The sequence below is a fragment of the Oncorhynchus keta genome, chromosome 10 (assembly GCF_023373465.1).
Source record: "Oncorhynchus keta strain PuntledgeMale-10-30-2019 chromosome 10, Oket_V2, whole genome shotgun sequence".
NCBI classification, from domain to species: Eukaryota; Metazoa; Chordata; class Actinopteri; order Salmoniformes; family Salmonidae; genus Oncorhynchus; species Oncorhynchus keta.
In genome coordinates, this window is record NC_068430.1 from 49,094,656 (window position 1) to 49,107,054 (window position 12,399).

Consider the following 12,399-nt stretch of genomic DNA (forward strand, 5'->3'; position numbering starts at 1 on the left):
GGGTACCGGAGGTTTGATTATAAACATTGTTTGACTTGTTTGGAGAAGTTTATTGGTAACGTTTGGGATTCATTTTTTATGTATTTTGAAAGAGGGAAAAAGGTTGATTATTGAATGAAGCGCGCCAGCTAAATTGAGTTTTTGGTGATATAAAGAAGGACATTATCGAACAAAAGGACCATTTGTGATGTAGCTGGGACCTTTTGGAGTGACAACAGAAGATCTTCAAAAGGTAAGGCATTTATTATATCGCTATTTCTGACTTTCGTGGCGCACCTGCCTGGTTGAAAAATGTTTTATCATGCGGGGCTCTGTCCTCAGATAATCGCATAGTGTGCTTCCACCGTAAAGCCTTTTTTAAATCTGACACAGCGCCTGGATTAACAAGAAGTTAAGCTTTATTTTGATGTATGACACTTGTATTTTCGAAATGTTAAATAGTTCTATTTCTGTCATTTGAATTTTGCGCTCCGCAATTTCACAGGATGTTGTCGAGGTGGGTCACTAGCGGAACGCCTGTGCCAGAAAGGTTAAGTTTCCTTGCACTAAAGTTCCCGGGCACTAGGAGAGCCGCCTCTGGATGAGCATTTTCCTGTTTGCTTACAGCTCATTGAGTGCGGTCTTAGTGCCAGCATCGGTTTGTGGTGGTAAATAAATCATGAGATACTCTACCTCAGGTGAGCAAAACCTAGAGACTTCCTTAGATATTGCGGACCAGCTGTTTACAAATATACATAGACCGCCACCCCTTTTCTTACCAGATTCTGCTGTTCAATCCTGCCGTTAGAGTGTATAACCCGCCAGCTGTATGTTATTCATGTCGTCATTCAACCACGACTCGGTGAAACATAAGATATTACAGTTTTCTTATGTCCCATTGTGGGATACACGTGTAGATTGTCCACTTTATTATCAAGCGATTGTACGTTGGCCAATAGTACAGATGGCAAAGGCAGATTAGCCACTCGTTGCTGGATCCTCACAAGGCACCGATCTCTTTCCGCAAAACCTTTCTCCTGTGAATGACGGGGATGAGGCCCTGTTCAGGTGTCTGGAGTAAATCCCTCTCGTCCGACACATTAATTAGTGGATCAATTAAGGTCTTACAATGTTTCTATCAACTTGCAGTTCTATCAAGCTAGTGCCTTTACGGCAAAGCATTGTCTGTTTGTATACATGTATGAAGCAACAACAATAATGTCAACTATCTGTAGCTATCAAGGAGTCTATTCCAAGAAGTAAGCTATCGTGATCTATTTTTAAAGGCAAGATTTTGGTATAAAGACACAATAGTATGCATAGAAATATATCTCTCTCTCATTGACAAATGTGTATTTTTTTGTGTCATATTTTTGGCATGTGCAGAGATGGAATTTAGGCACCGTCCCCAGCCGGGCTAGTAGAAAGCAATTTATCCAAAACCATGCGATACTTCAAAAGACAACATTTTACTATCTTTGGGCTAGTATCCCTATGTGTACAGAGAGCAGGTCTACAGTTAAACCCCTTGCGTGTATTTGAACTAGGAACAGGACAAGACAGTGGAACCAAGACAAAACCACTAAAGGAACAAATACTCTGACACACACCATCCTCCTCTGTCTGCTTGACGATCTCCTCGCTCTCCTTGCTTCCCTCTGGGTTGGCAAGGACCAGGCGAAGGCGTACAGTGACGAAGGGCCTCAGGCCCCGCAGGGTGAAGTGGGATGATGTCTGGATCAATTCCTCGGCGGCAAACTCCTGCTGGTTGAACACATACTGGTACTGCACTGTCAGGTTGTAACTGTGGCAGCGCGTCACGGCGTAGCCAAATGTCTCCCACTGCAGGGTGAGCTGGCGGGCCCGAATGTCCACCACATTGACATTCTGAGGCCCGTGGACTGGGTCTGAAGGAGAAAGAGAGGAACAGGGGTTAGACTTTGTGAACATATCCTCATATCCAACCATTGGCAAATTAAGAGGCACTGACTGCCTCACTGCTTAGGGATCCCATAATTGATTGCACAGGATGAGCCAATGTTGGATGGCATTGAGTCACATGAGGAAAAGAAAACCTGAACTCCTATTGATGTATCTTGTTTATCACAGTAGTTGTTTAGCACTTTGATCAAGTCTGCCTCTTTGATAAATCTCCACTAACCCCCCCCATGGATGTCCGGTGGGCTATCACAGCAGTATCATCCACTTGTTCCGAGTATCATGGTTAAGTTGATATATCATGCATGAGTGAATGACAAACAGATTGCTCAAACAAAGCTCTTTAGCCTCAAGGTCATTCTATTTCCCCTAGGTTAGCTAATAACATCTAAATCATTCAAGATGGTGTGAGACAAAACCGCCCTTCCATTTTTGTTCTGTTTGGGTGCATCTGGGTGGGACTTGAAATTTAAACGGTTTTGTCTGATTTTACAAGATGAAAAGCCTGTAGTGTAATCTGGATAAACCAAAGCTAAGTGCACAAACAACTGTCATTTGGCTGCAGAGCTCTTGAACCGTTTGAACTGGTTGTTAAGAAGCCCCTCGAATCTTATCGATGGCATCATCCAGAAAAGCATTTATGTAATTCCTGAATACTTTATTGTTTGGAGATACCGTACAAGGTTTTGATGACGTCTACTTTATGATATGAGTGATGTTATAATATGAGTCTGGGAAAAGGAGACCAGCAAGCTCCATGTATTGCAGTTGTGGTAAACTACACAGTGATCAATATAAATACCGGTAAATCTACTTTTTCATCCATCACATACTACTATTCTCCACAGAACACAAAACACAGTAACTTGACAACTTTGTGTAATACAGACTTATTATGCATGCTTAGATCAAGGCCTCACAGTAGTGGAACTGATTGAGAATAATGCTGAACAACAAAAGCCCAAATCCCCAGATCTGAATGGGCCCGATTAGGGCTAATCTACGGCTAATCAGGGTTCATTCGGAAATCAGCTCTAAGAAGATTGCTAATTTCAGTCTAGAAAATCCAACAGGGGGAACTCCCTAGGTCAGCAGACAAAACAATAGTGACATATGTGAAGCCTGAGTTAAAACTTTGCTTTTGCCGTTAAGTCAATGAAGGCATCTCCTGAGTTGATCTTGACAAATAATGACTCAGTGTTGTCGTTGTTATTTATACCCTTTCTTCCCCTCTTCCTCCTCCAGCTATCTACCCCAAATGAAACAGAGGGGAGGAGGGAGTGAAGGAGGGAGTGAGTAAGGGATGGAGGGATAGTAGGGGGCTAACATTGACTCAAGTCTCATTAATCAGGGTACATGGCGGTCGGCAGTGTTTGGCACACACTGAGAAAGGGCAACTGAGAGGATTGCTTTGCTATGCCATGGGTGAGCTGATTCCACCCAAGGTAGGGAAAGGGGGATATCTGGTCATTTGTACAACTGAATGACATTTTAGACTACCTCCCGCCCCTATAATCACCAAGGCCTCGAAAATTCCCCTCTACTTCACGACAGCCATTGTACCCTGACAGGTACTACAATGTCCAGCAATTCCCACTCACAATTGTCATACAAAAAACACGGATACAGTGGTGGGACGTTGTCCATCTTTGTTCGAGAGACTGAGAGATTGTGATGCCTTCTAGCTAAGTGGAACTAAGGGTACAGTCAGGATGAGGTCGAATGGTGTTTAAGTGTGTAGGACAGGTCAAAGCGGAAGGCCGATGGAATCCGATGTTTTCATGTCGTTTCAGTGAGAGGTATTAACAGAGGTAGCTATCTATAGAAGTGCAATAGAAGAACACACAAGTTCACTAGGTTCTCATGGAGCATGGGACCTGGATTTGTTTGAGTTCCTTTGAGTCATTTTACAGACTAGACTACAGTACATGTTCTTAACAACTCAATATATCTCTGTAGCCTACACTTTCATCAATCCAAACATTGAATTGTGTGGGTCTATCCATGAGTGCACAGAGCATGCAGGAAAAATCCAGCCCCACTTATATAAGGAATCACAAATGAGTTGTCCGACCTTTAGTACAATAGCCCTGCACTTCCACCCCATGGCAAAAAGCATCCTGTTCACATCCTGTGACATTATAAACCCCCATCATTTGAAGTTTGCTATCTCAGTTCAATGAGGGATTCTGGAGTGCAACTCAAACACACACACACACAAATATATACACACACGCACACCCCGGGTGGTTTGTGAGGGCTGGAGAGGCAGAAAACTTCCTGACTGCTAAAGTGGCGGTGTTGACTGGTATGTCCATTTCCCTGTCCACAGGTCATCCTTTAAAGCAGAGAACAATTAGGGAGGAAGTGTGGTGGAGCGGAACAGAGTACAACTGTTACCTTAATTACCTGGACTCTGCCCGTGTGGCTCCCCGCCACTCTCTCACTGCTCCAACAGGCTCCTTTTACAGCAATGCCAATATATATATATTAATTTGCATTCATGTCTGAGGCATGTATCTGTGTTGAGCTAAGATGATGTAAAATCGTGATTGAGACTAATCAAAAGTGCAGTTTTATTGAGATTCCAAGATAATAAAGTATTATAGGGGCAATCTGCAGTTCAAACAACAGCAACGGCTAGAGAAATGTAACCACCCTAAAGTGAATGCATGGGGCTATGGATGCAAGGACTGACCATCCATGAGATCAAAATTATACAGTGTTTGTCTACAATCACATTGTTTACACACAATTGAGTAAAACAAGCTTATATTTTGGGTTCTGATGAGGTCTGACAGCTGAACTTAGCTAATGAGGCATTTATAAGTTATATGTGTTAATAATCAATGGCTTATATGTCCTTCATTGAAAGTTAAAAACTATGTAGCAATCGCAGATTTCCCCTTTAAAAAGGTGAGGGCTACTGTATATATTATTACAGTTCTTTGCATCCCTCTTATGCTATATACTGGCAAAATGTGGTCTCACATTGTTCAAGGCTGGATTCCTGTTAAGCATTGCTAAAGTGCACCGCTCTATTCAGTCGCCGCTCAATAGTCCTCAACCGCTCTCCACTTTCACCCACTCGCCAAAAGCCCCTTGCCGTTTTATCAGCCTTTACAGCATGCAGGCTCAGGGCCCATTCAATTCCTTCCCAAGTGTGCGGCCTCACCTCCATTTGGTAGATGAGAGGCGTGGAAACAGGGATAGGGGCATTCAGCCAACTGAAACAAGCGGAAGAGTATGATAATACACTGACAAAAATATAAACGCAACATGTAACAATTTCAAAGATTTTACTTTGAGTTACAGTTCATATAAGGAAATCGGTCAATTTAAATAAATTCATTCGGCCCTAATCTATGAATTTCTAATGACTGGGAATACAGATACTTTAAAAAAATATAGGCGCGTGGAACAGAAACCAGTCAGTATCGGGCGTGACAACCATTGTCTCATGCAGTGCAACACATCTCCTAGAGCTGATCAAGCTGTTGATTGTGGTGTGATGTTCTGACCTTTATTTCCTTTGTTTTGTCGTTGTTTAGTATGGTCAGGGCGTGAGTTGGGGTGGGCAGTCTATGTTTGTTTTTCTATGATTTTGGGATTTCTATGTTTCGACCCTTGTATGGTTCTCAATCAGAGGCAGGTGTCATTAGTTGTCTCTGATTGAGAATCATACTTAGGTAGCCTGGGTTTCACTGTTTGTTTGTGGGTGATTGTCTATGTTAGTTGCTGGTGTTAGCACAGTTCTCATTATAGCTTCACTTTCTATATTCGTTTATTGTTTTGTATAGTTTGTATTCAGTGTTCAGTGCTTTCTTTAATTAAAAACTTCATCATGAACACATACCACGCTGCATTTTGGTCCGTTCCTTACGACGATCGTGACATGTGGCTTGTTTTCCCACTCCTCTTCAATGGCTGTGCAACGTTTGTTGGATATTGGCGGGAACTGGATCATGCTGTTGTGCACGTTGATCCAGAGCATCCCAAACAATTTTCAAAAAAACAATGGGAGGTGGCTTATGGTAGAGAAATCAAAATTAAACTCTCTGGCAACAACTCTGGTGGACATTCCTGCTGTCAGCATGCCTATTGCATGCTCCCTCAAAACTTGAGACATCTGTGGCATTGTGTGGTGCGACAAAATGCACAGCACAAAGTGCTGATTAATCACAGCATGATCATGCTGTTTAATCAGCTTCTTGATATGCCACACCTGTCAGGTGGATGGATTATATTGGCAAATGAGAAATACTAACAGGGATGTAAACAAATTTGTGCACACAATTTTAGATAAATAAGCTTTTTGTACATATGGGACATTTCTGGGATCTTTTATTTCAGCTCATGAAACATGAGACCAAGACTATCTGTTACATTTATATTTTTGTTCAGTGTATAACAAACAAATACAAAACGAGAAACGGTGTGTATTCTTCTTCCAAAATGAATAACTTGAAAACAAAAGAATGGTGGTGGTGGGGAGAGAGAGCGAGAGAGAAAAGCAATCTAAATTGGGGTGAGAGCAGAATGTAGACTGATGACACCGAGACTACACAGCTAGCATCATATCCCCTCAACACCATTAGCACCTTCACCAGCATCGCCTGCCACCCACCCCTTCCCCAAAAGGGTCTGTATCGAGAGATCCTTCTGGTTATTATTACGCTCTCCCTACAGTGGAATTGGTGAGCTGAGAAAGCAATCATCCTTCCCCCTCAGAATGAATCAAACCGGCACTCATTCCAATAATTTAGGCTCACTGGAGGAAAATATCTTACTCCCCTCGCTGCTTCCCCCGGTAATGAGTTCTCACAATGAGGATCAAAATACATCAAATGCCCACAGATAGATTCTCAGGTACACTCACTCTCTCAGTCAGCGCATGGGGGAACAAACTTGTATATTTATGAACCTGGGAAGACTTGTACATTAGTATACCCCGTGTGCCCACTGCCCTTGTAAGCCAATCTTTTGCTGGAAGGAGTAGAGGCTGGGCCCTAGATGGCGATGCTTGGCGAGGCTCTGTAGAAAGTAGTCTTTATTTTTGTAATGAGGTGAAAACACTGGTTCAAAGAGATGGAGCAGACCTGTGGCCTGTGTTGTGTTACATCTGAACCTATACCTGAACCTACGTCTGAAAGCACTGAACATCAAAGCTCAAACAAGACACGCTACAGACAGTGTCTGATGTTGAGGAAATATGGAGTGACTTCCTTTTGTCTGCAATTCAATGTGGACACCGGCTCGTCAAATATTTCATTCCAAAATCATAGGCATTATATAATATATAATATGAAGTTGGTCCCCCCTTTGCTGCTCTAACAGCCTCCACACTTCTGGGATGGCTTTCCACTAGATGTTGGAACATTGCTGCGGGGACTTTCTTCCATTCAGTCAGGGCACTGATGTTGGGTGATTAGGCCTGGCTCACAGTCGGCATTCCAATTCATCCCACAGGTGTTCGATGGGGTGGAGGTCAGGGCTCTGTGCAGGCAAGTCAAGTTCTTCCACACCAATCTCGACAAACCATTTCTGTATGGACCTCACTTTGTTCAAGAGGGAATTGTCATAACAGAAAGGGCCTTCTCCATACTGTTGCCACAAAGTTGGAAGCACAGCATCGTCTACGATGTCATTGTATAATGTAGCCCCTTCAGTGGAACTAAGGAGCTTAGCCTGAACTATGAAAAACAGCTCCAGACCATTATTTCCTCCTCCACTAAATTTTACATTTGTCCCTATGCATTCGGGCAGGTATCCACCAAACCCAGATTTGTCCAGCGTGATTCATCACGCCAGAGAACATATTTCCACTGCTCCAAAGTCCAATCGTAGCGAGCTTTACACCATTCCAGCCAACGCTTGGCATTGCACATGGTGATCTTAGGGTTGAGCGCGGCTTCCCGGCCATGGAAACCCATTTCATGAAGCTCCTGACAAACGGTTCTTGTTCTGAAGTTGCTTTAAGAGGCAGCTTGGAACGATGTAGTGAGTGTTTCAACCGAGGACACTCGGTGGTCCCATTCTGTGAGCTTATTTGGCCTACCACTTCGTGGCTGAGCCAATGTTGGTCCTAGAAGTTTACAGCACATACAACTGACTGGGGAAGCTCTAACAGGGCAGAAATGTTATGAACTGACTTGTTGGAAAGGTGGCATCCTATAACGGTAGCAAGTTGAAAGTGACTGAACTCTTCAGTAAGGTCATTCTACTGCAAAAGCTTGTCTATGGAGATTGTGTGCTAGATTGTGTGCTAGATTTTATGCACATTTCAGCAATGGGTGTGGCTGAAATATCCGAATCCATTCATTTGAAGAAATGTCCATATACTTTTGTGTATATAGTATATGTACAGTACCAATCAAAAGATTAGACACTTACTTATTCAAGGGTTTTTCTTTATTTTGACTAATTTATACATTGTGGAATAATAGTTAAGACATCAAAACAATGAAGTAACACATATTGTGAAGTGGTGAGGCCAGAAACCCTGGTGCAGAGATGAGACCAGATGAGGAATAAGTGGTTAGGGATAAACATAAATGCTTTACTTATGAACAGTAGCCACAGGAGAACAGTACACAGCAAAAAAGTCTCAAACTCACTCAGGAAACAAACGCACACGGTAAAACAATTCAAGCTTCTGCAAAGGGCACCAGAAAACACACCTCTTTTAACAGGGAAATCATAATAATAGGACAAACCTGAGTGTCATCAATGTCTCTAGGACGGTCTCTGCCCCCCTCTGGTGACAGGTGGTTCCATGACACATATGGAATCATGTAGTAAACAAAAAAGTGTTAAACAAATCAAAATATAGTTTATATTTGAGATTCTTCAAAGTAGCCACCTTTTGCCTTGACGGAAGCTTTGCACAACCTTGGTATTCTCTCAATCAGCATCATGAGGTAGTCACCTGAAATGCATTTCAATTAACAGGTGTGCCTTGTTAAAAGTTAATTTGTGGAATTTCTTTCGTTATTACTGCGTTTGAGCCAATCAGTTGTGTTGTGACATGGTAGGGGTGGTATACAGAAGATATCCCTATTTGGTAAAAGACCAAGTTCATATTATGGCAAGAACAGCTCAAATAACCAAAGAGAAATTACAGTCCATCACTACTTTAAGACATGAAGGTCAGTCAATGCGGAACATTTCAAGAACTTTGAAAGTTTCTTCAAGTGAAGTCGCAAAAACAATCAAGAACTATGATGAAACCGGCTCACATGAGGATCGCCACAGGAAAGGAAGACCCAGAGATAACTCTGCTGCCCTTACACACCTCCAGTCTGTGTAAGAGCAATTTGACCAAGAAGGAGAGTGATTTAGTGCTGCATCAGATGACCTGGCCTCCACAATCACCTGACCTCAAACCAATTGAGATGGTTTGACATGAGTTGGTTCACAGAGTGAAGGAAAGGCAGCCAACAAATGCTCAGCATAAATCAGGGATTTCCTCATCGTCTGATTCAGAGTCAGAGAGAGTCAGCATAGCACGATCGTCCTCCAGAAAGCTGTCCATCAGAACTTTTTCCCACTGACCTTTGTCAATAGCCTGATAAATTCAGGGCAGCAGCAACATATTTGCAGTTCTCCATGGCTAACGTTATACCTTTTTAAAAAACTGCAGTAGAAAGGATTATCTATGCATTACGAGCAGCTCATTTTATAGACACAAGATGCTTCACTGCAGACCAATCCAAACTCATCTCTTGTCATTTCCAGCCCACTCATTATCTCAGCCAATCATGGCTAGTGGGAAGGTTGCATACTTGTTCTGTGGCTAAACCAACTGGGCTCACAATTTAACAATTTTATTCGTATTTACAGATGACATTCAAGTTTGATATTAAGGCACATGAAAGTTCACATGTTCGAGAAGGTATTTCTGCCAAAAAACGCTTTTTGATTAAAAAAAACATTTGTTATATTCAAACAGCTCTCCTGTGAAGTCGTGACTTGTGACATACGCCAAGTTTCCTGAGTCGGATCACATTTGTGGCAACTCCTTTAGGACTGTTGGAAAAGCAAATCAGGTGAAGCTGGTTGGGATAATGCCAAGCGTGTGCTTAGCTGTCAACAAGGCAAAGGGTGGATACTTTGAAGAACCAAAAATATATTTGGATTTGTTAAAAAAAAATGGGTTACTACATGATTCTATGTGTTCTTTCATAGTTTCGATGTCTTCACTATTATTCTACAATGTAGAAATTAGTAAAAATAAAGAAAACCCAGTGAATGAGTAGTTCTGTACAAACTTTTGACTGGTACTGTACATATAGGTTGGGATAAAGTGAATAGGCAACAGGATAGATCATAAACAGTAGCATTGTATGTGATGAGTCAAAAGAGTTTTTGCAAAAAGAGTCAATGCAAATTGTCTATTTAAGTATTTAGCAGTAGACCGATCATGTCAGGCAGTCAAGCTATTCTCTGTTTATTTTGTTACACTACTTCTATGAATCCAGTTCCTATCACAGGCTGGGAATATAGGCTACAATATTCTCTATTGGAATAATATTACTCTCTCTGCTCATCTCCAATGGCTGTTCCTCAGTCTTTCTGACACGTCTATCAACTTGGCCGTGACAATTGAAAATATTGACAGTGATCTATCTTTTTTTTTATATTTAACTTTTATTTAACTTTTATTTAGCCAGGTAGGCTAGTTGAGAAAAAGTTCTCATTTACAACTGCGACATGGCCAAGATAAAGCAAAGCAGTGCGACACAAAAAACACACAGAGCTACACATGGAATAAACAAACATTCAGTCAATAATACAATAGAAAAAAGTATACAGTGGGGCAAAAAAGTATTTAGTCAGCCACCAATTGTGAAAGTTCTCCCACTTAAAAAGATGAGAGAGGCCTGTAATTTGCATCATAGGTACACTTCAACTATGACAGACAAAATTAGATTTGTTTTCCAGAAAATCACATTGTAGGATATTTTAATTTATTTATTTGCAAATTATGGTGGAAAATAAGTATTTGGTCAATAACAAAAGTTGATCTCAATACTTTGTTATATACCCCATGTTGGCAATGACAGAGGTCAAACGTTTTCTGTAAGACTTCACAAGGTTTTCACACACTGTTGCTGGTATTGTGGCCCATACCTCCATGCAGATCTCCTCTAGAGCAGTGATGTTTTGTGCTGTTGCTGGGCAACACGAACATTCAACTCCCTCCAAAGATTTTCTATGGGGGTGAGATCTGGAGACTGGCAAGGCCACTCCAGGACCTTGAAATGCTTCTTACAAAGCCACTCCTTCGTTGCCCGGGTGGTGTGTTTCGGATCATTGTCATGCTGAAAGACCCAGCAACGTTTCATCTTCAATGCCCTTGCTGATGGAAGGAGGTTTTCACTCAAAATCTCACGATACATGGCCCCATTCATTCTTTCCTTTACACGGATCAGTCGTCCTGGTCCCTTTGCAGGAAAACAGCCCCATAGCATGATGTTTCCACCCCCATGCTTCACAGTAGGTATGGTGGTCTTTGGATGAAACTCAGCATTCTTTGTCCTCCAAACACGACGAGTTGAGTTTTTACCAAAATGTTCTATTTTGGTTTCATCTGACCATATGACATTCTCCCAATCTTCTTCTGGATCATCCAAATGTTCTCTAGCAAACTTCAGACGGGCCTGGAAATGTACTGGCTTAAGCAGGGGGACACGTCTGGCACTGCAGGATTTGAGTCCCTGGCGGCGTAGTGTGTTACAGATGGTAGGCTTTGTTACTTTGGTCCCAACTCTCTGCAGGTCATTCACTAGGTGTCGTTCTGAGATTTTTGGTCACCGTTCTTGTGATCATTTTGACCCCACGGGGTGAGATCTTGCGTGGAGCCCCAGATCGAGGGAGGTTATCAGTGGTCTTGTATGTCTTCCATTTCCTAATAATTGCTCCCACAGTTGATTTCTTCAAACCAAGCTGCTTACCTATTGCAGATTCAGTCTTTCCAGCCTGGTGCAGGTCTACAATTTTGTTTCTGGTGTCCTTTGACAGCTCTTTGGTCTTGGCCATAGTGGAGTTTGGAGTGTGACTGTTTGAGGTTGTGGACAGGTGTCTTTTATACTGATAACAAGTTCAAACAGGTGCCATTAATACAGGTAACGAGTGGAGGACAGAGAAGCCTCTTAAAGAAGGTCTGTGAGAGCCAGAAATCTTGCTTGTTTGTAGGTGACCAAATACTTATTTTCCACCATAATAAAATCCTACAATGTGATTTTCTGGATTTTTTTCTTCTAATTTTGTCTGTCGTAGTTGAAGTGTACCTATGATGAAAATTACAGGCCTCTCTCATCTCTATACGTGGGAGAACTTGCACAATTGGTGGCTGACTAAATACTTATTTGCCCCACTGTATATACAGTGTGTGCAAATAAGGTAGGATAAGGCAATAACTTGGCCATAGTGGCGAAATAATTACAATGCAGCAATTCAACACTGGAGTGATACATGTGC

The 12,399-nt window shown here is 42.0% G+C and overlaps 1 protein-coding gene across 11 annotated transcripts in view; it reads right to left on the bottom strand.

Annotated features, from left to right (window-relative positions):
- Positions 1-12,399, bottom strand: part of ptprt (protein tyrosine phosphatase receptor type T) — a 394,370-nt gene that overhangs the window by 167,638 nt on the left and 214,333 nt on the right. For all 11 annotated transcript variants that reach the window (XM_035778500.2, XM_052527246.1, XM_035778501.2 and 8 more), the window contains exon 8: positions 1,590-1,886. In XM_035778500.2, the coding sequence (XP_035634393.1) occupies positions 1,590-1,886 (297 nt within the window). The remainder of the gene's footprint in view (positions 1-1,589; positions 1,887-12,399) is intronic.